The sequence below is a fragment of the Epinephelus lanceolatus genome, chromosome 2 (assembly GCF_041903045.1).
Source record: "Epinephelus lanceolatus isolate andai-2023 chromosome 2, ASM4190304v1, whole genome shotgun sequence".
Lineage (NCBI taxonomy): Eukaryota > Metazoa > Chordata > Actinopteri > Perciformes > Serranidae > Epinephelus > Epinephelus lanceolatus.
In genome coordinates, this window is record NC_135735.1 from 23,764,640 (window position 1) to 23,791,908 (window position 27,269).

Sequence of the window (27,269 nt, forward strand, 5' to 3'; positions counted from 1 at the left end):
CAATCACATTAATTATTTGAGATTTGTAAGAAAGAAACATGGTTGCACCAGATTTAGTGAAATGCTAAGTTCCATCTGTCCCACACATAACAAGTAGAAGCAATAAATAAAAAAATAAATGCAGACTGCAGTAAATCCATGAGCCTTACATAATAAAAACAGTAAGTAAGCACACACTGCACAGGACAGAATACAATATGAAATGCACAATAACTACCTTATAAACCTATATAAACCGGTGCTGATGCCTTTTATAAGAGGCCTAAAAAACAGTAAGTGCACATTTCATGGTTGAAATACAATATGAAGTACAATTACTAGATTTTTTTAGTGACTAAGCTTACAATTTCTCTGCCTTACACAATAAACATGGCAGGCACAGGCTGCACAACACCATATACAGTAAGAAATATGCAATAAATACATTACACATAGCAAAGTTAGCAGCACATGTACACTAACTTTGTAATGGAGTATTTTTAAAAGATGGTGTTTCTACTTTTACTTCAGTAAATTATTTGAATTCTTCCACCACTATGTAAAAGTCAGGCACTAAAAATATTACCTGAGTTACCATGCACATGCATTATCAGTACTTTAAACATCACAGTAGTCAGGGAGCAGAATGGTCCCTATCAGTTATATTATTATACACCGATCGGCCAAAACATCAAAACAAATAACATTGATCATCTTGTTACAGTGCAATGTTCTGCTGGGAGACCTTTGGTCCTGGCATTCATGTAGATGCTACTTGACGTGTTCCACCAACCCAAACACCGTTGCAGACAAAGTAACCCCCCCTCTTGGCAACAGCGTTTGCCGATGGCAGTAGCCCCCCCCCCCCAGCTATGCACCATGACACACCACAGAAACTGCTCAGGAATGACCCGAGGAATGGGACACAGAGCTCAAGGTGTTGACCTGGCCTTCAAATACCCCAGATCCCAATCTGATAAAACATTTGAGGGACGTGCTGGTACCCAAGAGGTACCCCTGATCCATGGTGGGTCCTTCTTGGACCAGACTTGGCTCTGACCTGTCAAGGCATGGACACAGGACCTCTGGAGGGTGTCGTTAGCATCGGGCGTTACCTTCAGATCTTTTGAGTCCTGTGGGTTGTGAGGTGGGGTACAAGTACATCCCAGAGATGTTTGATCAGATTGGGATCTGGGGAATTTGGAGGCCAGGTTGACTACTTGAGCTCTTTGTCTTGTTCTTCTTTTGTGTTTTTGTTTTGTGTCTCCTTGTTCGTTTGTATCTTATTGAAATAATTTTGTTTCCCTTTGGGGTAATTTCTTGTCATTCATTTTCATCTTTGGGGTAATTTTGTGTTATTTTGAAGTAATTTTTTTGTCTTTTTTGGTCGTTTTATGTCCCTTTGTAGCCATTTTGCGTCTTCTTGTGGTTATTTCCCTATTTATGCAGTTATTTTGTCTCTTTCAACTTCTTTTGCATCTTTCTCTGGTCATCTTAGTCTCGTCATGGTCAGTAAGTGTTTATTTGAATTACATTTTGCAAGAGGGCCCCTGACACTATTAATTATATATCGGGCCTGTTAGGCCCGATATATAATTAATATCTTTCATATTTCAATATTGTTTTCAAACAACAGCAACAACGTAAAATCTATAAATTCTATAGTAACATCAAATCACAGGATTTTTGAAATCAGTCAAGCATACAATTAAAGTACAAAATACCACCATGTAAAATTATTTTTAAGAAAGCATTAAATACATTTTCTAAGCATATTAAAATGGAAGCAATAAATATACTCAGATAACATTACTCACTCTTTGTCGCCTCGGTGTTACATCATTGATGCATTAACCTGAAATAAGTCTTTAATGCAGCATGTGGTCCATTATCACCACCAAATGATGAGTCACAGTGGTTTTATCTATTCTTAATATGCAAAGCTTTCAGATAAATGTAGTGTAGTACAAAATCTTCTTATGAAATGTAGAGGTGAAATTACAGCGTTTCACAAAAAGAAAATAAAGTACCTTGAAATGTGACATGACTACAATAAACTTTTCTACCCTGTAAACTAAAAAAACAGATGTACAGTCGATGTTCAGCTAAATCCCAAACAGAGAACACAGTTATTTCACATCAAATGTCATACTTAATTGCTATACAGGACACAAGCGGAGACAAAGTAATATGGCGGCTGGAATCCACAGTGAGCCTCTCAGTTAGGAGAGCTAATAACAGCATGGCAGTGACAGCCACCAGAGTGATGAGCAGAGACGTAATAAGGTTACCGGCAGCATGTGGTAGCTGGTGCTAGACTAACTGTGCCTTTTGGGATCTTACCAGCTTCTCCTAATGCATAGCTTTGGGGGAAGCTGTCATTGAGATGTCGGATGTAAAAAGAGGTGATTTTTATATCATCTGGCCAACTGTGAATTACATGTTTCTGATTCAAAAGGCAATCTGTTCACTTTAGGCCTTGTTTTTGAGAGTAATAAAAGCTGTGGAGTGCATCTGTGTTGTTGTTATTGATAACTGCCCTTTATGTTTGATATGAATGGAAAAGTGCCACTTTTTGTGTGTAAGAAAAGTAAGAATATAAACTCAACACTGCACACTGAAGCATTTTAACTACATTTTTTAATAAAAGATTGCAAAAGACTCTTTGAAGAGTTACAATCATTTTCTTCATTGTCTTGATGCATGTACAGTTTTGGAATAGGTTTTACACTCCTTAAACAGAGGACAACACTGTGGTGAAATAATGCAAAAAGAAAACATATGAACTGTACATCTATGCCCATGTCAGGTCACACACACTCACACATTCTGATAACACTCTTCACAAGCACACCTGGACATCAGTGGTTACTCTACGGCTCACTCGCTGTGTACCGTCCTGCTATCGCTATCTCGTAAGGTACTATAAACATACACTGAAGAGTATCACAGCCAGCTTACAGTGAAATAGTATGTACATGTTTTACATACAAAAGGTTGACAAAAGTTTTTTATTTTAAAAAAAAAGGTGAGAATCATCATTATGCAGAGACTTGAGACATCAGGTCTTCAGTTTGTTGTACTGTACGACAGGAGGATGGTTTCCTCTCAGTTCTTTTTGTGGAGAAACTTCATTTTACTTCCTGAAAACAATCAGAACAAATCATGTGAATGCATTAACATCTGAGAGGTTAAATTTAATTCAGGTTATTATACAGTATATGGGGATTAAACCAGGCTGAGATTAAGGGAGGTCTGGTGTGATTTAACCCTGATTCATCTGTGTGCAGTGTGTGTAGACATCTGAGTATCTGCTCAACTGTGTGGTTTCCTGATAACATTCTTAAATATCTCCACCAGACATGTTCAATGAAAAATGATACTCATAAATCTAAACTACGTAAAATCCTGCTTGTATGTAGCTTTACACGCCTCATAGCTGTAGCTGGTAACATTTATGAAAAAAGATTTTGTCATATTTGCTCAAACTGTCACTTTATCCACACAGCAGTGCATGAAACAGATAATCTGTAAAAAAAAAAAAAAAAGGTGCTGTAATGGCATTACCACATGTAAATGGCCAATCAGAGCCAAGGAGTCTGAGTCATAGCTGTCAACAGAGCGCGACAGAGATGAGATTTTTCTGAAGGCTGACGCGGAAATTAGTGTCGGTGTCCCCCTCAAAAAGGCAACGGGAGTTTTCCATTAGATTTTGTGGAACAGAAAAAATTAGCTCTTTGGCAAACAAAAGTTTATGATACTTTCACGATATGTTCATAATTAAACACAACTTTTAAGATTTTTGGAACATAAATGCAATTCCCAGAAACAGAAAGCTAACATTAGGCTATAATTAAACTACACTACGGCTGCATGACTTATGATGCCACCCCAATGAGGCTGTAAAGCTGTCTTTGGCGTGACTATGTCCTGTATTTAGCAACCACCTTTTCTGAGACAACTAAAGGCCTCAAACTTCATGAGTGGGGTATTTACTGACGTATTTTACGTCATAGATCAAAACATGAAAGTCTCATAAGCTTTTGTTAACGACAGACCATATTTCAAGCATCAAACAAAAATAACACTGAGTTGAAGATGAGGAGACAGTGAGTGCTAAAATGCTAACTCATTTCTACCTTTAAGGACTCATTCCTGCAAAACTGTATCATGTCACATCACTGCTTGTGAACTGCGGTAAAACTGTCAAACTAGGCAGCGCTGATCCAATATGAATCAAGATTCTGTTGCTGCATTTGCCTTTTTCTTGTCTCAAATGTCTTTAGAAGCATGTTTTAGTGTACTGTTTAGCTGTAATATGAGAAAGCTAAAAACAGTTATTTTCAACATGGTGGCTGGGCAACAAACATTCTCATTTTACAGCTAAACAGTACACTAAAATATGTTTCTAGTGCTCTTCAGTGCTGCCTAGTTTGACAGTTTGACCACAGTTGATTTTTTTTTACAGACTACCTGTCTCATATAATAGTTTGTGGATGTAATAAGTTTCAACAAATATGAAGAAAAAAGCTTATCTTCATAAAACATATCAACTGTAGCTTTAAACTAAGATTTCAGACGAGCAGAGAAACTTTCCTCCTTCAGCAGATGCGTGTGAAACTGCACATAGATTATTCTGCACAGTGAAGCTCAAAGATCCAAGTAACAACTGGCAAAACACATTTTTGACTTTATTCTGAACTACTTACAGACTCTCTGTAATGATTACATAATACTAGTTACTGATGAGTTAAACTTTGAAACAGAGCAAATGAATAGCAGACACTGAAAGTTGGGAAAGTTGTTTTGTAGCTCCTTTTGGCAAGAAAACAGCACTAATAAAGAGTCATGTGTGATCCAGTATTTAAAGTGTGAGAGTTTTCAACAAAGTTAAAGAGGAATTATTTGAACATCCTGATTTTTTTTAAAACTGCTTAAATGTAGTCAAACTTCTGCAGTCTGAATTTAGCCTCGTGTCTACTGCAAGACTCACCAAGGCCTCGCAGGAACTTGTTGACTCCACTCTGCTCCGTGTCTGGCAGCTCCTCCAGATACTGATCCACCCTCTGCTCAAACAGACCTGTCAGCAGGACAATGCAAGAGAAAAAAACCCCCAGAAAGAAATAAGTTATGAGACATCTCTGTATTCCAGGAAGTTACAAAAACTTGTGACTGCCAAGGAGCAGACAAATGTGGTGAGGGAGTGTGCTGATGATAACTTTCAGCCACTAGAGATCAGTGTTACTGCAGTGCCCTCTCCTGCACAGTGAGTAAAGCAGTCAGCACAGGGGTGGAAACCCTCAGAGAAAAGTCTACACACATGGAAACAACTCGGAGAAGGACAGCCTACCTTTTGCCCGGGTCTTCCTCAGTTCCCGATCTTGAATGAACCCTGCAAACATCTGTGACTCCATGAAGACACCCAGGAAACGACGGATGCTTTTCGACGCCACGGACTTACGGAAGGCCTCTCTTTGGAAAATGCGCTCTCCACGCTCATTCTGAGTGATAAACAGGGAGTAATGGCCGATGGTCTCCAGGAAGAAGCGGATAAAGGCCTCTGACACCAGGCTGTTCAGGGAGTTATACTCTGTGGGCACAAAGGAAAAGGGATTTATCACAGTGCTTGGATCAGTTATTCATAATAGAATAACACAACAGATATGTCACACACAGTACGGCATGTTGACATTTTCCAAGAAAACAGATAGTTCTCAAAGTCCGAAGTACAGATTGAAGTAGAATACATGGTTTGGCTCGACGCCTGCACCAACACAAGTAATAAAAAATGCCCACAGCTGTTGTTAACTGTGTGGAGATTCAGGGATGTATCCCATCATACCCATGCAACCACAAAATAAGAAATAATAATAATGTGGTTGCCTCTTTATTACAACGATTCCTCTTACACTGGTGTTGTCAAAGTATGTCAGAAGTATGGAGCTAGAAGAGTAGTGGAAAATCTGAGCAAGTTCAGAGAGAGGGAGGCCTTCATGGCTCGAGAAAAGACTCATTAAAGAGTCATTAGAGGACAATTTCAACATGACTGGGTTTTTTTCTCATTTTCTGCATTCCCCTGCTGTTTTACATTATTGTTGCCATTTGTTATTTCCCTCTCATGTTAGTTGTTTTGTACAGTAAATGTTAAGTGCTCAGGCCAGCTCGTAGGCCTGTCACACTAAATACTCTAAATATCACAAGATGCTTAAAGACGAGACAATTGTGTGTAGTTGTATTGTTATGTAAAGTCAAGCTTAAACATCCATTTAATCTCACAGACTGTCGCTTACACAAGCTTTAGTTTGCACATCAGTGTGAACAGGTTGTGATTGACATGCGGCAGATGCACAGTGTTTGCTGTGGGTTTTATTTTGGAGAAGAATGTGGGAAGCAGAGACAGAGAGTCTGTCCCGTGTAGGCTGATTAATGCAGCGATATAAAACAGCACACATGTCTTTGAAAGAGCGAGATCACTTTTTGTCACTGTCTCTTGAATGTCCAGGTTATGGTTTTTACATGCTCTGTGAAGCAGTTTGTAACTGTTCTTTGGAAATGTGCTTTACAAATAACCCCTAATATTGTTCCCTGGGGTTGTACCCTCACAAAATCCTTGTTCCCACACCGGGAGTTGAACCCGGGCCGCCTGGGTGAAAACCAGGAATCCTAACCGCTAGACCATATGGGACATACACATGACTTAGCAGGCAAAGATATAAAACACAACTATACCCATCTTATTTTGAGAAGATAGGAACTTACATATAGTGTGTTTGACTGTTAATGATATTTTCTTCATATAATTGTACTGCATAATTGAACCCTCTGTGGCAACAAATAAAAGTACACATAATATGCCACCAGGGTGAAGACTATGGGAGTAAAGCCTGTCATTAGCTGCTGATAAGATAAGGAAGCGGTAACACACCTGCTGTGTGTAACTTTTGAGATCAAGCAACCTTCACATTAAAACATTTTTTAATGTCTTTTAATCTTTTGCAGCCATTTAGCCACTTTTAATGAAGACTTCAGCCACAAAATGAAATTTGTAATTAAGTAAGTCATGACGTGTTAACTTGAATTTGTGGGGAAAACTTTGTTTTTCTCAAATGCTTTCACAGAAAAAAGGTGAACATATTGATTTATTGATTGGGGACCATGTTTAACGACAGCAAAACTATATCAACACATCCAGTTGCAAACTCTCACACAACTCTTGCAGCATAATGCAAGTGTCATTTATCTAGTCGTATGCTCACTACTTCCCAAACACATGCATTTTTGCTCAAACCTTACAATTTTTTTTAAGATATTTTTTTGAGCATTTTTTACCTTTAATAGACAGGACAGTCAAGTGTGAAAGGGGGAGAGAGAGGGGGGGGGATGACATGCAGCAAAACACCACACCCCTGCACATGGGGCACCTGCTCTACCACTAAGCCACCGACGCCCCGCTCAAACCTTACAATTGACAAATGAACTGAAAGTAAAAATGATCTAAGCTCTCAGACCCCAACACTACCTTTTTTTAAATGCATGTGTTTGGGAAGTACTGAGCATATGACTGGATTAATGAGACTTGGATTATACTGCACGAGTTGAGTGAGAGTTTGTAAACAGATGTTTTGATATAAATCATATCAAATCAAGTTTATTTATATAGCACATTTAAAAACAACCGCAGCTGACCAAAGTGCTGTACACATGAATGACACACAAATATATTCGAAAGTAGACAAATATAAAACAGAATAAAATATCTAAGACCAAACCAAAGACCATTAAAACATACACCTATTAAGATTTGTCTTTAAAGTGTCAGTGGAAGGGAGCATTTGATTGACAGCCGAAGGCTATTCCAAAGCTTTGGAGCAGGCACAATCTGCCTTACCCACCAGCTTTGATCGCAGGACAGTTTTAAGACATTGTTCTGAGGATCTAAGAGGCTGGGAGTTGGAGTAGGAGCAGAGAAGTTCAGCAATATACTTATATAATTTTGTTGTTGTTAAACGTGGTCCCAAGTCAATCAATAAATCAATATGTCTGCCATTTTTTGCATGCATGAAAAACTGTTTCCTTCACAAACCCAAGGTAACACAACATGACTTACTGATTTATAACTGGTCACTCTGTGGGTGAAGTATTCCTTCAATGGCACTGACACAAGTTCCCTCCCGACACTATTTTGCAAGAGCCTCATTGCTGCATACTGGGCTCAGCGCTGCCAGAGACGATTGTGACTAGTTTAAAGAAACAACCCAGCAGAGCATACTTTTCCCATAGTGCGTAACAATAGTGGGTTCAGACAGATGATTCTCCAGGGCTGGCACCACACAGTACCACTCATCAACAGAAACACCACATTATATCACCTTTAAGGCGAGTCTCTGTGACTCACTGTCATGAGAGTCTGTACAGAAGACGTCAGAGACTTGGACTGAACATGTTGTGCCACAGAAACTGTGGCTCTAATTAGCAGGGAAAACATCTGTTTTGGTTTGAAGTGATGATTTGTCACTTATTCACCTTCGTCTGACTCGCTGTCAGAGTCCTGATTGATGATGTCATTCCTCTGCTCCAGCGCTTGCTCAAGAGCTGCCTGAAGTTTCCGCGGCAACAGCGAGGCCTCATCGTCCATCTGTAAACACGAGAAAACACTGCAGTCACCAGTGATAAACAACAGTGTTTGGAGAATCAGTTTCAAAGGCTCAGACTTACAACAGAGAACCGCATGTTTTACATCCCTGTGTAAAGTGAAACAGTGTAACGTTTGGAAGAAGAAATAACACAAAAGCTGAATTCATGAGCAACAAAATACTCACTCACTTAACTCAATGCATTTTGGGATTTTGCTGCTTTAGCCTTACTTGGTCTGATATGATCAGTAACCTACGATGGCTAATGTTTGCTAGCTTTAGTTAAACACTTACTATAGATACCGCTGCTGTGTAACATACTACACATTACAGTTTGCTGACTTTTTGCTACAGTTACACTACATGTTAGCATGTCAGAGGTTTTAGTGGTTTCATCACAAAAATAAAATGAGAATTACACACACACATACTTCCCCAAGACATATTTATTTTAGCATGGTGCCCTTCTACAATTGCCTTTATGCTGATTCATTCATTATCCGTAACCGCTTATTCTGGTTCAGGGTCACAGGGTACCCCACTGACATTGGGCAAGAGGCAGAGTACACTCTGGACAGACTGCAGGACTATAACAGGGCTCACACATTGAAACAGGCAACCATTCATGCTTACATTCACTCCTACGGGCAATTTGGAGTCACCAATTAACCTAATGTGCGTCTTTGGACTGTGGGAAACACCCAGAGAACCTGGAGAAAACCAACACTGAAAGGGGGAAAACATGCAACTCCGCACAGCCAGCAAGTGGATTTGAACCCAGAACCCTCTTGCTATGAGGTGACAGTGCTAACCAGTATACCACCATGTCACTCAGCTTTATGATGATGCCTTTTTTTAAATTTTCCTGCATGTTTGCTCTTATGAAATAGATGGATGAAAAGCAGTGCCCATTGTTCAGCTAAAATTACACAGTCTCGCTTTGTCAGTTTTTTCATTTCATAGACTAACCTGTCGGATGAATCGGTCAGTTCCCAGGTCGACCATTAAAGCCTGAGAAAAGGAAAAGAGGAGCGAATTATTCATCAGGTCATTAAAAACTTTATTTTATCTGCTACAAGTAGAAGTGTATATTCCTCCTGCAGTGAAAACGTACATTTGCTCTTGAAAAAACACACTCTGTAAAATATATAACCTTCAAAGAAGTTACAGCACAATGAATTCAGATATAAAACACATTTCTTAAAGAAGGTTTTTTTTTTTAGAAATGTTTTCATGAGTCAATCAGCAACAGGAAGAGAAATGTAAACAGACAGCAGATGCTGTTGACATGTTGTTTACTGTGACTGACATTGTCTTATCACACATATTTCCTCACAGGCTGACAGGTGTATGTGGAGACGGTGCCGATTTACACAAATCTTTAACAATTTTCAGCAGCAAACCAGGTGTGAACCTAACACCTGTATAACTGATTAAGACAACGCTTCAGTGGGCTTCTTCAGCCAAAATATTCATTGTGAGACACAATTAGAAAGCGATCAGAGAGAGAGATCTTTGGCTGGTGCCGCCCTGATACAGACTCTGTACTGGCTGCCTGTTACTACTTCAGGTCACTTGCTGTGTATCAGTGTGAATACTGCCACCTACATGTTCAGTATAAATAAAAATAATGTATTAAGTTTTTTTCAAAAAACACTTAATAGGTTTGTGAGGAGAAGACTTGACTTTCAATCTAGATCTTTTCAGGTAAAAAAAGTAGCTTGATGAACAAGAATACAGCAGATTTTTTTAGAGAATTTGTTTCATTGTAGGGCTGCAACTAACCATTATTTTCATTCATCCATTAATCTACCAATTGTGCTCCAAGATCCCAAAACCCTTTATGACTTTTTTAAATGTCTTGTATTACCTAATGCAACAGTCTAAAACCCAAAGATAGTCATGTAGCTATATATATTTGTTTTAAAAAAAATATGTTTATGTTTATGTAAACAATGGATGCAATGACGATGTGTAATGTGAGGGCGTTGACTGTACTGATTGAACTGTAAAGTATCTAATTCGCCAGATCCATTCAGCTTGACAGCCTTTTTCATGAGTTGATATAAAGATGGAGGACATGAAAACTCCCCAAAAGTGAAGCCCAAACATCTCCATTGCCCCCTAGTGGCTGGCTGCAGTACAGGTTATAAACCCCACCCCTTCCATGTTTGCGGATGGGACAAGAGCCAAACTAAAAGATCAAAGTACACATCAGAATAAATTTTTCCCAAAGATTGTGTCTGTCATTTTAGATAGTTCTAATCACTCTGCTGTATGTTCAAGTGGCTGTTTTCTAATGGGTTTGGTTATAACTATTCATTCAACACTATAAAGAGGGGGTTTGATGTCATGATTGACAGCTGCTAGAGCCAATCAGTGTGTTCATGACCAGAGGCATTGCTTGCTATTGTTTAGAAGGGTGTATGGGTGGTAACTCAATATCACTGCTGTGCAGACTCTGGCTCCAAATGATGTCACCTGGCAAGATGCCAGAGGCTGTATCTGGGATATTTTGGCATCATTTTTGTATAGTGTAAATAAATACAGTCTACGGTTGTCAACATAAGGTGATAATATGTCAGTGTTGTGTTTACAGCTTGTTCCACTGCCCCCAAGTGGCCAAAAAAAATTTATGCACCTTTAAGTTGTTCTGGTCGGAAAGGTGCAGTCTAAAAATATTTTGAATCCTGTCCTGTGTTTGGAAGTCACCTGGCTGTTTCCCTGATATAATACGACTAGAGGAGGAGGAGGTTAAACAGACGCAGCAACAGTCGGCCAGTTTGTAATGGAATTACTCTGAATCTGTATTGTTATAATTTATCAGCCAAGACACTAATATCCACTTTTCCACGAAACAGGCTTCAATCAGAGAAAGACGAGAACAATCAGGGACATATGAAGAATGCAGGAGACATCTGTCTGAAATATAACACTGTGTCTGTAAAAGAAACTGCGGGGAGGCAGACACTCTGAGGCGATGCACTCACCTCTTCCACAGGCAGCTCCTTGAGCTTCGGCAAAGAGCTGGACAACAGCCCCACCAGGAAGGGAGTGGGACAGCAAACAATATCCAACATGGACCCCGGCAGCACAGGGATGAAGGTGTGTTGCCATGAGAAGGGGTAGAGCAGCGCCACCACTGCGTGCATGCAGCTGGACAGGGTACTGATGATGATGATGATGATGATGATAATAGGAGAGAGAGAAAAAAAGACACACCATCAATCACCTTTACACTGACACAGCAACACCCTGCAGAGGCCACACCAGAGTAAACTGAACATGGTCAAAACAGGACAGATGTTTCACTAGATAATGAAAAACTTTTTTTTCACAGACTGAAAGGGGAGTGTTGGTTTGTATGGCAACAACATTTTCCTAAAAGTACTGCTGCAGTCATGAACTTTTGTAGTTGTAAGGGAAAAGAATCCTTGTTCAAATCACTGAACTACAAGAGTACAAACAGTGTATTTCTATCACTAATCTCTCTTCTCAGGTTAAATGACTACTTGATCCTCTTTTCCTTGAAATAGTTACTTTTATATGAGGCATAATAGCACAGCTTACGCACTCTGGCTTTGACACTTTGTTCTTCCCGCAACCCATCTGAGGGACAGCATTATCCAGGAGGCTGCTCTAACACTCTGACAAAGACTTCTCTAAAAGACCTCACATTTCAACAACTTCTAGACAAATGAACGCCTTAATCTCTTGCACGTCTCCCTCTTAGAGTTTAACACCGTCTACTGTTTGACAAACCACACCAAAGAAGGGTGAGTGCAATAAAATGCATTATGGTGACATTACTGTACTCTGTCTGCAGGGCTGGCGTGACTCTGACATGTTGCTATAGTTAAGCTGGAAGCTTGTTGACGCAATACCAAAAAGCACCAATTCGGTTTAACTCCGACAGCTGTGGTATAAAATGGAGATCACAAATAGCAGCCCGCCTTTCTCACGATCCGTCGCTTGTTGACAGTGGCTGACCCTCCTCCCCCCCTGTCCTCTACATACTGTCCAGTCCATGTACACAAAGGGAGTGAAAATAAACTGTGGGTCCAATCATACACACAAACACACACAGAGAAGCACTAAATCAGTATGGATCAAGAACAAGACCAGGGATCAAACACGGTATGCAAACGCACCCCACTTGAGATATATACACTTTTAATGAAGAATGTTTTCCGTGGTCGCTGTCATCAACAGCAGACAGAACATCCAAGTAAACAGAAGTTACTCCCTTTTATGTGACCTCATTCACACTGAGTTTCGGCTTACGGAGAACATACAGAGAGCAGAGATCAGTACCCTATGTGCTGAGATAAATGACAAAACTCCCACAAACCTTTCCACTCCATTCATTCAGGACTACATCTTTGCCACAGGCCTTTTCATCTTGACTTCCCATGAGTCAAATTGCCAAGATTAAAGTGTGTTTTCTTGACAGGGTTAAATAGAATTACACCAGTGAAAACCCAAAGGCTACAATAACCACAGCGCTCAGTCTTTTCAGGCCTCTTCCAGATCACTCATACCATGGAGCACTTGCAGCTCTGCTTTGACCGGTCTGATTTCCATTTGCCTGAGGAGGGCTTGATAATTCCTAACAGATCCCGTCTCCTGGGCTTGACGAGTTCCAACAGGGAGTGATGGGGCACAGATCTCAGAAAACCTTCGCCACAGGCTACACGCGGCCCTACACACCACTGATACCAAAAGGATCAATTACACTCGTTCCCCAACCACACACTCCTGGGACAAGATGAACTTGCAATAAAAACACTCTGCACTACCAGAGGTTGCCACTCCACTCTGGAAGGAGAGAGGGACATTCCCGTTAGACCAAAACTTCAGACCCTCAGACCACACATGGGTCTTAACAAAAGAAGGAAATACTCCGTGTCCAGGTCCAGAACAGGTAAGAACAATATTAATTTACAAAAAATTAAACATCTTAAACCCAGGGGGTTAAAGACAAACCCTTTTCTCTGCTGAATTTGATGATGTGTTTGTGTATGCAGATAAGTACAGAAGCTACAATGTGATTGTAATAGATTAGATTGGCTTCTAGAGATGGAAATGTTCTCTCAGTTTGTCAGTCTGTCCACCCCTTTGCTCCAGAATTTAATATTTTAGCAACAATTGGATTGCCATAAAAATTGTTCAATACTTTGGTTTATGACCAAATACCTGCAAAACCAGTGACGTTCCCATCAGCTGCAGCTGTACTGTGTTAAATGCTAATGTTAACGTGCTACTATCCCAGCTGGCTACTAATGTTATTAGATATTTATAATTAGTTGTGACGTCAGGTGACCAAATTCCAATGTCAGGACAACATCTAATGCCAACGTCAATTTGACATAGAATACTGACGACAGATGTAATTGATATTTTGTTGATTTTAAGTTGTGTTGGTGAGTTAGCAAATCCAACATCTCATGCCAACATCGTTTTGATGTGGAATAACGACATTTAGTAATAAAGACCAGAATCCAATGTCTGCAAAATGTCATATGTTAACATCCACACAACATGAAATTGTGACGTCATTAACGTCATTTTCATTCCAACAAAAAATTTAACGACTGTCCGATGTAAGAGTCCAAAGTCTTTCTGATGTCATGCTGACATCCGGTACCAGCTGGGATGTTAAATCAAGATGGAAACATGGTAAATATCTGCATGTTGGCATGCTTGTTAGGATTTAGGTAGGTTAGGGCTTGTCAATTGGACACAATGATGTTGGATGCAGTTTGGGCAAAGTGGTCATGGGTTGGGTATGGTAGTACTAGTTAATACAAGCAAGTCAGGACAACATCTATGCCAATGTCAATTTGACGTAGAATACTGACGACAGATGATGTTGATATTTTGTTGGTTTTAAGTTGTGTTGGTGTGTTACCAGAATCCAACATCTCATGCCAACATCATTTTGACATAGCATACCCACATTTAGTCGTAAGGTATTAAGAACAAATCCCAAAGTCTGCAAGAAGTCACATGTTAACATCCACACAACTAGACATTCTAACGTCATTAGACATTTAAAATATCGTCAACCCGATTTTCATTCCAACAAAAATTGAATGTCTGTCCAAGGTGAGGGTCCAAAGTCTTTCTGGTGTCATGTTGCCATCCAGTGCCAGCTAGGATGTTTTACCAGATGGCAAACATGGTAAACATCAGTTTTCCCTAAGAGTGTTTCGTCTAGTCCTGCACCACCGTGCTTCGATTAGCCTGTACTTGTCACTTTGACGCAATGATGTTGGACACAGTTTGGGCAAAGCGGTCATGGATTGGGGTAGTACTAGTTAGTACAAGCACAGCACAGTAGGGTGGGACTAGGCAGAGCACTTTGGAAAAAATAACGTGCTCAGAGCAAGTACAGCCAAGTAAAGCCTTATTTTGCTTTGTGTGGCATTTTTATTATCTTTTCAGGCAACAATAACTTCTGAAAGAGCAGAGCTGATTTCAGCTGATTCTTAAGCAACAACATATGTGTGGATTGTTTGGAAAATAAGACTTTAACATACCAAGGTGCTAGAAAGTTTGTGAGAGTGAACCATTTAAATGTTTAACCCCAAAATTGTACTTGTGAAAATGACACTACAGAAGCATGAACTAAGATTCAAAGATTAATTTGATTATTTCAAACTGATTACACACTTTAAATTCATATAAATTAATGACTCCACTCTCAGGGAAAGAGAGAAGAGCCAGATCCTCAGAGGTGAGGTCTGTGCAGAGCTGTTGTGTATTGAGGTTTGGGAGCTAATCCTGACATATTAGCTCTCGAAGGTCTGCCAGGCCTGGTTTAGTGTGTGTGAGGCTGAACTGGCACATACTCCAGGAAACATGGGATCCAGAGGCTTAGTCTGTGAAGCCCAGAGGAGGAGGGAAAATTTCAGTGTCCGAGACAGAGAGGGAGGGAGACAAAAGCCTGCATCACCACATGCTTCACGGCTCTACCAAAGCTCTGCACTGTGTCTACCAGTCCTGGCATGGCTAAGACTGATTCCATAGAGAGAGGACAAAGAAGACTAGACTGAACCACAGCTGTCAGACACCAGCTGTGCTGAAAAGCTGAGCAAAAGCATTCTTCAATGTTAAAGCTCTTCCACAGCTCAAAATAACACCTAGAAATCACATAAAGAGGCAGCAGAGTACATATAGACCTATAGGATTCCTCTGACAAGCTGCACGGGGTGTATTTTTATCCGCTAGCAGAATGTTCTCTGCTCCCTTAGTCCCCAAATGGTTCTCCCTCACTTCCTGTCTTTAAGGATCTCCAGCCACCGGCTCACAGTCTCGGCTCTCCGGCTCCACAGAAGGCAACATCAGAAGCCATTTTACAATGAGAAATAGCTTCCCGATGGGAAACTCTATACATGTTCTCATTTAAACCACAGTAACGTCTGAGCTTGATCAGAGCTGTCTAGAGAGCAGATGAATGTGTGCAGGTGTTTGTGTATATGAGTGTCCACATGTGTATGTGAGCGTCTACGCGTGGGTGTAAACATTCAGGAAAACGACACTGATGTAAAAATCAGCTGGTCAGGCTCTGGTAATGGCCAAGTCTTTCTCGAGTCTTTGAAAAACAGAAACATTTCACATGTTTACAGTGTGTGGATTTCACTCTACCTCTGAGTTAAATACCACATGGGAAACCGGTTAAGTTGTTAAAAGTGGTTTTGGCTTCGTGCCAGCTCTGCAGAGCATGTTACAGAAAGTGTTTGGGAATAACCGAGAACTAAATGAAGTGAGTGTGCCATTCTCGCTGATTAAAAAAATGCCAGCAGCGGTGGCAATAATTCTACCTGTCTGAGGACTGCAGACACCATGGATCATAATAATGCAGCTGCAAAACGTGTTGGTGCTCTACAGACCTCCAACTCACTTTCAGACTGTTGGATTGTCTCAAAACTAAAACCAGACACCACAAACTCAACATACACAGAATACACCATATCGTACCATTTATCATGTAGTTTAAATACCAGTTTTTAGTCTGCTATTAGACACACACACAGATCATAGACTGTATAATAAAGACAGACGACATGACAGCTCCCCCAAAAAAGAAGCCAAAACATCGCCTCCTGGTGGCTGGCTGCAGTATAGACCCTTTTACTATTAGTAAACACCATGACATTTTTTTTTCTTGACATTAATCAAAGTGACATTACCAGAAGTTGTCTTTGTCATGACAAGTTGACATTAAATTTGTTTGGGTTGTCTTGATTATGGCAACTTGACATTAACCAGGATGACATTACCAGAAGATGTCTTTGTCATAACAACTTGACATTAACAAGAAATGCACCTCTTTTTGTGTTTATGACAAGTTGGCATAATGATTATTATTGTTATGATAAAGACATATTATTGTCATTTACATGGCAAATATTTGTTTGCTGCCATATTAATGTTCTGAATGTTACATACAGTAATTTTATCATAATTAAAGGGGAACCAGAGAAGCAGCCTCCTCCTCCATACTCTCCCTCCCCTTTTCCTCTCTACCATAAGAAGTCTCATCTTTCATTAGATATCTTCCTTTTCTTCTTTGCCACCTCAATCAATAGACCTCCTACAAAAGGTCATCTGTAATCAAATATTTGATCATAATCTCACTTTGAATGTGGCAACTCTGATTAAAAAAAAGCACAAGGACGCCAGTGGGATTCAATCACTTAAACAATAGTCATATAGCCAATAATTTAGATCCAATATGCAGTAACACTTACTGTAGAAGTATTTCACCGCCATGCCCGCAGATAAATCCAGACATACAGATACAGTTTGGTAACCGTCCCCAGCTCTAGCCTGAGGACTGACAAGGCTGTTTACATAAGTCTGCAGCACTGACAAAAGCCATTCAGCATCTGCAGGTCAATCGAGTTAAGCAATTACAGTGAGAGTGACATAGCTGATGATGAATTTATCTGATTAGGCATCTGACTTGTTATTACAGGCAGCGGCTGGTGAGTGATCACTTTTAAAGAAATTGTCTGTGCAGACTTTCATGCAGAGACAACAACCTCTGTGGAAAAAACAACAGAAGGTTTCAGTGTAATATTCCAAGAGTTAAGTGAACGTAACACGCCAAAGAAACGAGCAATAGAGGACCCCACAGAAAACTGTTGCCTAACATGGCTGTTCCTCTTGCTTCCTGCTTGTGTTGGATATACATTTCAAGGCAAGAAACATACATCATGTTCTGCTGGTGAAGTATTTTGGGAATGGATTATGAGCTGGAGCCCCAGAGGGAGCAGCCCTTTTATCATAGAAGTCATTAATGCTGCAGTGAGGGTCTGTCACTGTTTTCAAAAGAAACCAAATCACAGGAGCTTTGCCTGTATGCATGCATGCTAGCACATTTAAATCCACACACACGCAAACACACACACGTGTACACACACAAGGCTTGAGCAGAATATACAGTAAGCATGACTGCATATTTGTAGCATTTAATTTTAAAAATCATATTTGTAATTATCTTTTTTGTAGTTATTTCAGTTTTCCGCAACTTAATTTGTGGTTTTGCTTTATGTATCCTTCCTTTGCTGCAATCATTTAACTTGTAACTCAATGGTACACCCTCTGGGTAAAATGGAGCATGAGCTGGACCAGCAGTTGGTGCAGCGTCAGCAGAGATGCAGGCACTGCATTGGACTGTCACGGTGAAGTGGGGGCTGAGCTGGAAGGTGTAACTCTTGATTTACCAGTCTATCTATATTCCGACCCTCACCTATGGCTATGAGCTTCAGGTAGTGACAGAAAGAATGAGATCACAGATACAAGCAGCCAAAATGAGTTTCCTCCTTAGGATGGATAACTTTAGAGATAAGGTGAGGAGCTCAGATATCCGGAGTGAGCTGCTGCTCCTTTGTGTCACTAGAGGCCTGTTGAAGTGGTTCGGGCATCTGATCAGGATGCCTTCTAGGCGCCCTCCAGTTAAGAGGCTCTCCAGGCATGTGCAACTGGTAGGAGACCCTGGGGCAGACCCAGAACAAGCTTGAGGGATTACATATGTCATCTGGTCTAAAAAAAACATCAGGATCCCCCAGGAGGAGCTGGGAGGCGTTGCTGGGGAGAGGGACGTCTGGAGTGCCTTGCTCCCCCATGACCCGGCTCCAAATAAGCGAATGAAAATGGATGGATGGAATAATGGTATCATGTTTATCATGGTTACCATCTTTCTTTAAGTTGTTAGCATGCTTACATTTGCTAGACAAAAAGGCCTCTGTGGCCAATGGAAATGTAATTTGTTTTCCAGGTGGTTCACTGAAAAATGTCATTCTGACCCAATGATGGTGCTACAGAAAAGTTCAGAAAGTGCCAAAGTTAGTTCAGTTCATCCAGAGGGGAATATGAATGTGTGTTCCACTGATCATGATCCATTCAGTAGTTGCTGAGACATTTCACCAATAACCACAAATGTGAATCTCATGGTGGCAACTTATGTCTGGAAACCATGAATGGATGCACTTTGTTGCAAAGGCAAAAGTTTGTCTGAAAACTCACAGCCTTAATGCAGTGAGTGACGAACTGTATGACTGAACCAAGTTTTTTTAATAGTTACTGCACCCCTGTAGAAGAAGGTTTATCTCTTCCAGTAAACAGATATTGCATCTCATCATAAAATGATTGCTCTGCAAGATATCACAAAATTGCCCGTACAAATATGCAGTCAGTGTCTTGGGTAATATATGATGATAGTACTGTATCGTGAGCCACCTCATGATTCCCGCCCAATGACTCCTTGATGTTATCACCTCCAATAATGAGCGACTAAACCAAATTTCTCCAGGGATGCAGAGAGAGCCGTAGCTCATACATAGGGAGTGAACGTGGCATCATAAGTCAAACGGTGACAGTTGAGCCACAGATCACAGAGGGCAGAGTCGCACACACAGGAAGTGCATTCCTTCTCCTCACAGTCACTGCCCCCACTGATGTTTGTTTAAACTGGGCTTTGATACATGGAGAGATTACTTCCCCGCTCATATCTCCTCCCAATCCACCCTCGCCTCCAAAGCTCTAAAAGTACCCCTCTCTTTTCTGTTACAAGAGGACAGACTGGGACACTGAGTCCTCAGGGACTCTTCGCATCTTATCAGCCCCACCCTCTCCTCCTCTGGCAGTGACTCATTGGTGTGACCCACTTTTCCTCTGCTATCCAAACTGGCAGCTGACAACCTGACTGACCTGTTGGCCGACTCTCTGATACCAATCAATACATTATAATAATACAGTTAAAGATGGTGCAACTGTTAAGTCCCAGCTGACAAAAACCACAGTACAGTGCTACGATTATGTGTATTAAGTGTATGTAGACAAGTTATTACAATTCTGTCATCATTAGCCTGAATTAGTCTAAATGGAAACAAGCTGGCAGTCTGTCAAAAGTTTTTGGAAGAGATATTTCTCTGTTCTGGAAAACTACACGTGTGCCAGGACACGTTCCTCGGTCCAGATACTACATTATTTTTGTCAGAAACTTGTATTATGACAAAATGTGGGACATTTCTATTCCATGGCATTATGGTCTGTTCATAAAACACAATATGTGTTTTGGCAACCTTACTATAATATTTGTACAAAGGCTCAAACAGACCAAATGTCTCATACTGCAAGAGGAAAAAGAACCCAGTGTGACAAAAATAAAACAGGTAAATTACACTGATTATATTAATTTTAAGTTATATGGTGATTGTTTTTTGTTAGTATGCTAACAATATTTTCATGTTTCCAAAGGAGATTACAAGAAAAGGGAACCTATATAATATGATTCATACACTGTAATGAACTTCATGCATGGTAAAAAATATTGTTTTCCTGGGAACTATTCCTTTAATGCATTGCACATGTAATGTGTGTAGGGAAACATACAAATGTGAATGTATAGTATTATGGTCTAATATTACAATAATGGAGCATCATCAAGTAATCAGAGCCAAATTTAGCCCCAAACTGGCGGTTACTTACCAAATGTAATCATTAAAAAGTATATTTTCTTTATTGTATTACTGGGATCTGTCTTGCGTCAATGTTGTTCAGGGTTATATATGAGTTGTTTTGTAAACTGTCACAAATGTAAAGTTGTTGTGGATCTCAGGAAGAATAGCTGCTGCAATGCAGTAGCTAATAAGGGCCCTAATAACTAAACTAAATGGAACTGTGCAGGACTGTTGGATCAGACAAGACGCGACGCAATGCGATACGATATGATACGATACGATATTATACGATACAATATGATGCGGTGCAATGCGGTGCAATGCAATACAATGCGATGCAGTACGCTACAATGTGATACAATACGATAACTTAAAACTTTATTTATCTAGACGGGGGAACTGCTGTGCAGCAGTTAAAATACAAAGTTAGAGTAGCGCAGATACAAAGCGTGCGATATACAAGGGCTAAAATAAAGTAGAAAAAGCTTTTTGTAAATGCGCTTGCCCACAAAAGAGAAAGTAAAAGCCAACACCTGATTTACTGTCATTTGGCAATTTGCCTCACAATATTTGGTTGTGATGGTCTGGCACCTGGTCGCTACCTTTTTATAAAGCCCTGACCTCACCTGAGTGTTGTGGAAGTACACGGCCATAAACATCCCCAGCAAAAAAAATAAGAAGAAAATAAGAAAGTAGAGGCAGAGGGCAGAGTCTCTGCAGATAAATAAACCACCATACACTTCTGAGTGATGACTGAGAATGATTACTTCTTTATAAGTCTATGCATTGGTTTTTCATATGAAAATCCTGCATAGTTTATCTTTAAATCATGTTTTGGAGATAACAGTCTTTCTGCAGAGGAGCTTAGACGAACTGAGAGCCTCACCTGAGTTTATCAGCCACAAAGATGACTCTGCGCTCCAGCAGCAGTGAGGCAAAGACTCGTATCACCTGCCGTACACTGAGGCAGCTGAACAGGCTGTCAAAGTCCACGTGCTCCAGTCTGGAGTCAGTGGGCCGCCTCAGCTCGATGACCTGAAGGACCACAAAAAATGGGAACTTTATTACAGATTGTGGATCTCATTAACTGAGAAGATTTCACACAACTGTATCTTAAAATGATTTTGGGCTAATGGGCGTAATTAAAGAAGTGAAAGTAGTGGCTCTGACCTCATTTCCTGCACCGGGCAGAAAGGTCTTCACTTTAATAATCTTCCCTGGTGCAGGGAAGGGCGACTCCATCAGACTCCTCATGAAGGGGTAGACCAGGGCTGCTGAGACGCCTCGCCGCCGCTCCACCTCATCCAGGATCTGAACATGGGAGCACAGTTTCCTCAACAACACACCAAGTTCCTCTGGAAATTTGTTAATATTTAAAGAACCAAGGCTTTTATCCATGTTGAATGAAAAGCCAAGAATGTGCACAGTCATCAAGGTTATTGACCATGGCCAAAATTTATGGAAACATATTGCTATGTGTTTGAGTGCTAGCAATTGCCTGGAACTTAGTATTCAATTTCTGTTTTGAAAAATAGCAAATTAATTTCTTTCCATGCCTGTGTGATTGGAAATTTCCACCCAGTGTGCCTGTCTGCCTGTTTAGGTCCAAGCTGCCTGCTGTCTGGAAAGTTGATTGGAGAATCGCTTGTTTCAGGGTCATATGATATCACCTCTCTCGTCCTCCCCATCTTTCTGTCTGTCTGTCTCTCACACACACAACTCCCTCTGAAAGCAAACACCTCCTCCTCCTTTCGTGTTTACCATGGCTGTCTCAGGTTTGCTGCTGTACTGTTCTCAAAATGGAGGGATTCTTTTCCACTCTTTTATCTGTTGAAGGCCCTAAAAATATCACATGATGAACTAGACAAACTCGCTGGTGAACAATGACTCTGCTTTAACTCTACAATTAAATGCAGATTTTTCATGTTTTGCCAAACCTTCATACAGCCTTTAATCACATCCCAGTGAATTATTAAACAATGAAAACAGTGTATATTTGCACTCTGTCTTGGTTATTTCTATTTTCATGTCACAGAGCAGCCACTTTGTTTCAACAGTCTGGACTCACTCACTTTGGGTTAATAAGTAATCAGATAAGGCTGGAAAAGTCAAACAGAGTGACAGCTCTGCTCTGTGTTAGCACCACTGAGACAAAAGTGAAGGAAACAATTACTCTGGGAAATCAGGAAGTTAAAAAAAGAGACTGAAATAGGGTTTACCAATGAACAGGCGTTCAGCAGAAGGTCTGCTGAAAGTCATTTACTTCAGCTGTGAGACGGGTTAACCACAGCTACAACACCACACACAGTCTGCGTACTGTAGCTGACTGTCTACAGTACACGTGTGTGTGTGTGCATACACATACATGGGAAAGGCTGAACTCACCGTGGAGAACAAGTCGAAACAGCCCAATCTGCTGATGACACAGTACACCTCTGGAAGGCGAGGTCCTTTCCCAGTCGGCTGTAAGAGACAGCAACACATATTGGACACTGGTGTTGTACAGACACATTCACAGATGTTCTGAAAACTGTCTACAAACACAGATTGTGGGATTTATTCTGTAAGAGACAGATTAAAGGTCCAGTGTGTAGGATTTAGTGACATCTAGCGATGAGGTTGCAGACTAAGAGCAGGAGAACTCAATGGCCTTACAAATCTATAGCCTGTGTTTGTTTTGTCTGTTCTAGGCTACTGTAGAACAACATGTCGGACTCTGTGAAAGAGGACCCGCTCTGTATGTGGATATATGCTTCAATCTAAGGTAACAAAATTACAACAATTCTTAGTTTCAGGTGATTTTAAACTAATGAAAACATAGTCATTAATATTATATACCATTTCTGCCAGTAGATGCCCCTAAATCTTACACAGTTTAACGTCCTTTTTAAGGTTATATTTTAAGGCTTTAGAAGCTCCTCCAGAGCCACAAAAGACTTTATACATTTCTTTTCACGGGATGAATAATTTGCCTTGTTTTTTTTCATATTTTCTGAAACTGTCACTTTATGCGCACAGCACTAAACGAGACAGATTATCTGTGGAAAGAAAAATCATACTCATCTGCCTACTCTTTTGCCTTGCTGCATTTCTAATGGTCTTACTGCATGTGGACGGCAACAACCAGTCAGAGCAGAGGAGTCGCTAAGGCACCTGTCAGTCATGTCTATCACTGCTTGTTGACTGCGGTCAAACTCGCACAAGGCAGCACTGATCAAATGTGAAACAAGATTCTGTTACTGCATTGCCTATTTCTCACCTCAATTTTTTCTAGAAATATACAGTACAGGCCAAAAGTTTGGACACACCTTCTCATTCAATGCGTTTTCTTTATTTTCATGACTATTTACATTGTAGATTCTCACTGAAGGCATCAAAACTATGAATGAACACATGTGGAGTTATGTACTTAACAAAAAAAGGTGAAATAACTTTGTTTTATATTCTAGTTTCTTCAAAATAGCCACCCTTTGCTCTGATTACTGCTTTGCACACTCTTGGCATTCTCTCGATGAGCTTCAAGAGGTAGTCACCTGAAATGGTTTTCCAACAGTCTTGAAGGAGTTCCCAGAGGTGTTTAGCACTTGTTGGCCCCTTTGCCTTCACTCTGCGGTCCAGCTCACCCCAAACCATCTCGATTGGGTTCAGGTCCGGTGACTGTGGAGGCCAGGTCATCTGCCGCAGCACTCCATCACTCTCCTTCTTGGTCAAATAGCCCTTACACAGCCTGGAGGTGTGTTTGGGGTCATTGTCCTGTTGAAAAATAAATGATCGTCCAACTAAACGCAAACCGGATGGGATGGCATGTCGCTGCAGGATGCTGTGGTAGCCATGCTGGTTCAGTGTGCCTTCAATTTTGAATAAATCCCCAACAGTGTCACCAGCAAAACACCCCCACACCATCACACCTCCTCCTCCATGCTTCACAGTGGGAACCAGGCATGTGGAATCCATCCGTTCACCTTTTCTGCATCACACAAAGACACGGCGGTTGGAACCAAAGATCTCAAATTTGGACTCATCAGACCAAAGCACAGATTTCCACTGGTCTAATGTCCATTCCTTGTGTTTCTTGGCCCAAACAAATCTCTTCTGCTTGTTGCCTCTCCTTAGCAGTGGTTTCCTAGCAGCTATTTGACCATGAAGGCCTGATTCGTGCAGTCTCCTCTTAACAGTTGTTCTAGAGATGGGTCTGCTGCTAGAACTCTGTGTGGCATTCATCTGGTCTCTGATCTGAGCTGCTGTTAACTTGCGATTTCTGAGGCTGGTGACTCGGATGAACTTATCCTCAGAAGCAGAGGTGACTCTTGGTCTTCCTTTCCTGGGTCGGTCCTCATGTGTGCCAGTTTCGTTGTAGCGCTTGATGGTTTTTGCGACTCCACTTGGGGACACATTTAAAGTTTTTGCAATTTTCCGGACTGACTGACCTTCATTTCTTAAAGTAATGATGGCCACTTGTTTTTCTTTAGTTAGCTGATTGGTTCTTGCCATAATATGAATTTTAACAGTTGTCCAATAGGGCTGTCGGCTGTGTATTAACCTGACTTCTGCACAACACAACTGATGGTCCCAACCCCATTGATAAAGCAAGAAATTCCACTAATTAACCCTGATAAGGCACACCTGTGAAGTGGAAACCATTTCAGGTGACTACCTCTTGAAGCTCATGGAGAGAATGCCAAGAGTGTGCAAAGCAGTAATCAGAGCAATGGCCATCATAAAGGAAATAGTCGAGTGATAAACCAGGCACCACCCACTAGCTGGATCAACTTTCTCATTTTACAGCTAAACAGTACACTAAAATATGTTTCTGAAAACATTTGAGATGAGAAATAGGCAATGCAGTAACAGAATCTTGATTCATATTTCAGCAGAGCTGCCTAATTTGACATTTTGAACTCAGTTTATGAGCAGTGATTGACATGACTCACAGCTGCGTTGGAGAGTCCTCGGCTCTGAATGTTTGTTTTCAGTGCACCATGGTAAGGCCATTATAAGGAACACAAGAACGCACAGGAATTTTTTTTTTTTTCCACAATTCATCTGTCTCATGAACTGCTGTGTGGATGTAGTGACGGGTTCAGCAAATATGACAAAAAATTATTCTTATAAAAGTTACCACAGTAACGTCAAAGAACCAGTGCAAAAAAAGTCTGATCAATGTCAACTGTGTGAAATTTAACTAATTTAAATACAAATAAATAAAGAGTCATAGACCTTTATTTACCTGTAGACCTGTAGACCATGATAATATCACGTGTAGGTAAGTTGTTTAAATACAGAGGCTTTTTTAGTCTTTAAATCTCAGCTGCGATCTGAGGTGAAAGTCTTTTATGTGGATACAGACTTCCTAAACACAGGTGGTTTATCTGCTCCTGCTGATCATATCTAGCGTCCTCTGTACACTCACACACCATTATGTGCTTTGAGACGCAGACACTCAAACACACAGACACAAATGAGCACAAGCACTCAAGAACCGCCAATCCACTTGTCCATATTAGGTATACAATTTTCTCCTCTTGTTTCTCCTCCGCTTTTCCAAATGGATGATTAAATCAACTATGTGGAGCTTGATTCAAGTCCTCAGGAATGCTCTGTTACTGCCAACGGCTGGTCGGGGAGGAAACAAAGTTACTGGAGGAGAGCAGCTCACCTCTTCCTCTACCTTCATTAAAATCTGCTTCTATCAAGATGAACCTTGGATCAACACAGCAGGTCAGGTTTGAAAACATCTTTTTGTCTGGTCCAAGAATTCACTAAAACATCTGGTGGTCATCCAGCACACACACATTCACAGAAGTAAAGACACTCCCAGTAAACCTCTGAGAACGTACACACTGAGGTACTGTAAACATACTCAGAAATACCAAACGGCAAACAAAATCACCACCACATTCACAGAATCCCACACAGTCATGCGCTCTGCCCGCAAGCTAAATGGGAAGCTCAACAAAAAAACTTCAAAGTGCACTCCGGCCTCATTATGAAGAGGAAATGCTCCACAATGACAACGTTAGGATTTTTTTTTTGTTTGTCTTTGTTTCGCCTCTCCTGGGAAACTCTCATTAAACTCAATGAGTCAATCCTAACTGCATTTTTAACATAACTTATTATATTTGTACACACTTTATGACTATGGCTGAGTGTCTGCAGTATTAACATTATTTAAATAGTGTGTAGCTACTGTGTTCCTTTCTGTTAATTTTGAATTGAAATGTATAATAACAGTTTCACATATTTAATATTAAACCACACTCATGCAGTTTTGTTTTTGTTTTGCTCATGAGCACTGTTTTTCTTTGCTTTTTGTGCTTTACATGATCTGTTTCCTGCCAGTGTCGATGGTATGTATCAGTGGCCCCAGAGGAAAACTGTATCACATGTTCACATAAAAAAAGGTCTGTCACAACAAACAGGGCTCAGCAGGGTGTGAACAGGGAGCAGAGGAAGAGGGGTTGAACGGTGGCTTACCAGCAGGCGTCTGCAGTACCCAAACCTCCTGCTGCCGTCCTCTCCAGTCAACATGAAGGAGAAGGTCTCACTGTAGCAAAAAACAAATGTACGCACATGAGACTGACACAAAGACACATGAAGACAATTACACTTAAGACGCTTCGGATTTGTTTTATGGGTGTGTTGGATAAATCCAGAGTTATTTAATTAACCCCAGGGACTAGATGTT

At 40.7% G+C, this 27,269-nt stretch overlaps 1 protein-coding gene and 1 non-coding gene across 4 annotated transcripts in view; both read right to left on the bottom strand.

Annotated features, from left to right (window-relative positions):
* Positions 1 to 2,602: 2,602 nt before the first annotated feature.
* Positions 2,603 to 27,269, bottom strand: part of dennd2b (DENN domain containing 2B) — a 76,458-nt gene continuing 51,791 nt past the window's right edge. For all 3 annotated transcript variants that reach the window (XM_033624893.2, XM_033624884.2, XM_033624902.2), the window contains 10 exons: positions 27,059 to 27,128; positions 22,970 to 23,047; positions 21,755 to 21,895; positions 21,471 to 21,619; positions 11,603 to 11,780; positions 9,582 to 9,623; positions 8,503 to 8,614; positions 5,330 to 5,569; positions 4,973 to 5,059; positions 2,603 to 3,122 (listed from right to left, as the gene is read on the bottom strand). In XM_033624893.2, the coding sequence (XP_033480784.1) occupies positions 3,088 to 3,122; positions 4,973 to 5,059; positions 5,330 to 5,569; positions 8,503 to 8,614; positions 9,582 to 9,623; positions 11,603 to 11,780; positions 21,471 to 21,619; positions 21,755 to 21,895; positions 22,970 to 23,047; positions 27,059 to 27,128 (1,132 nt within the window). In that variant the 3' untranslated portion in view covers positions 2,603 to 3,087. The remainder of the gene's footprint in view (positions 3,123 to 4,972; positions 5,060 to 5,329; positions 5,570 to 8,502; positions 8,615 to 9,581; positions 9,624 to 11,602; positions 11,781 to 21,470; positions 21,620 to 21,754; positions 21,896 to 22,969; positions 23,048 to 27,058; positions 27,129 to 27,269) is intronic.
* Positions 6,593 to 6,664, bottom strand: trnae-uuc (transfer RNA glutamic acid (anticodon UUC)). The gene has a single exon. It is a non-coding gene; the product is annotated as a tRNA-Glu (tRNA).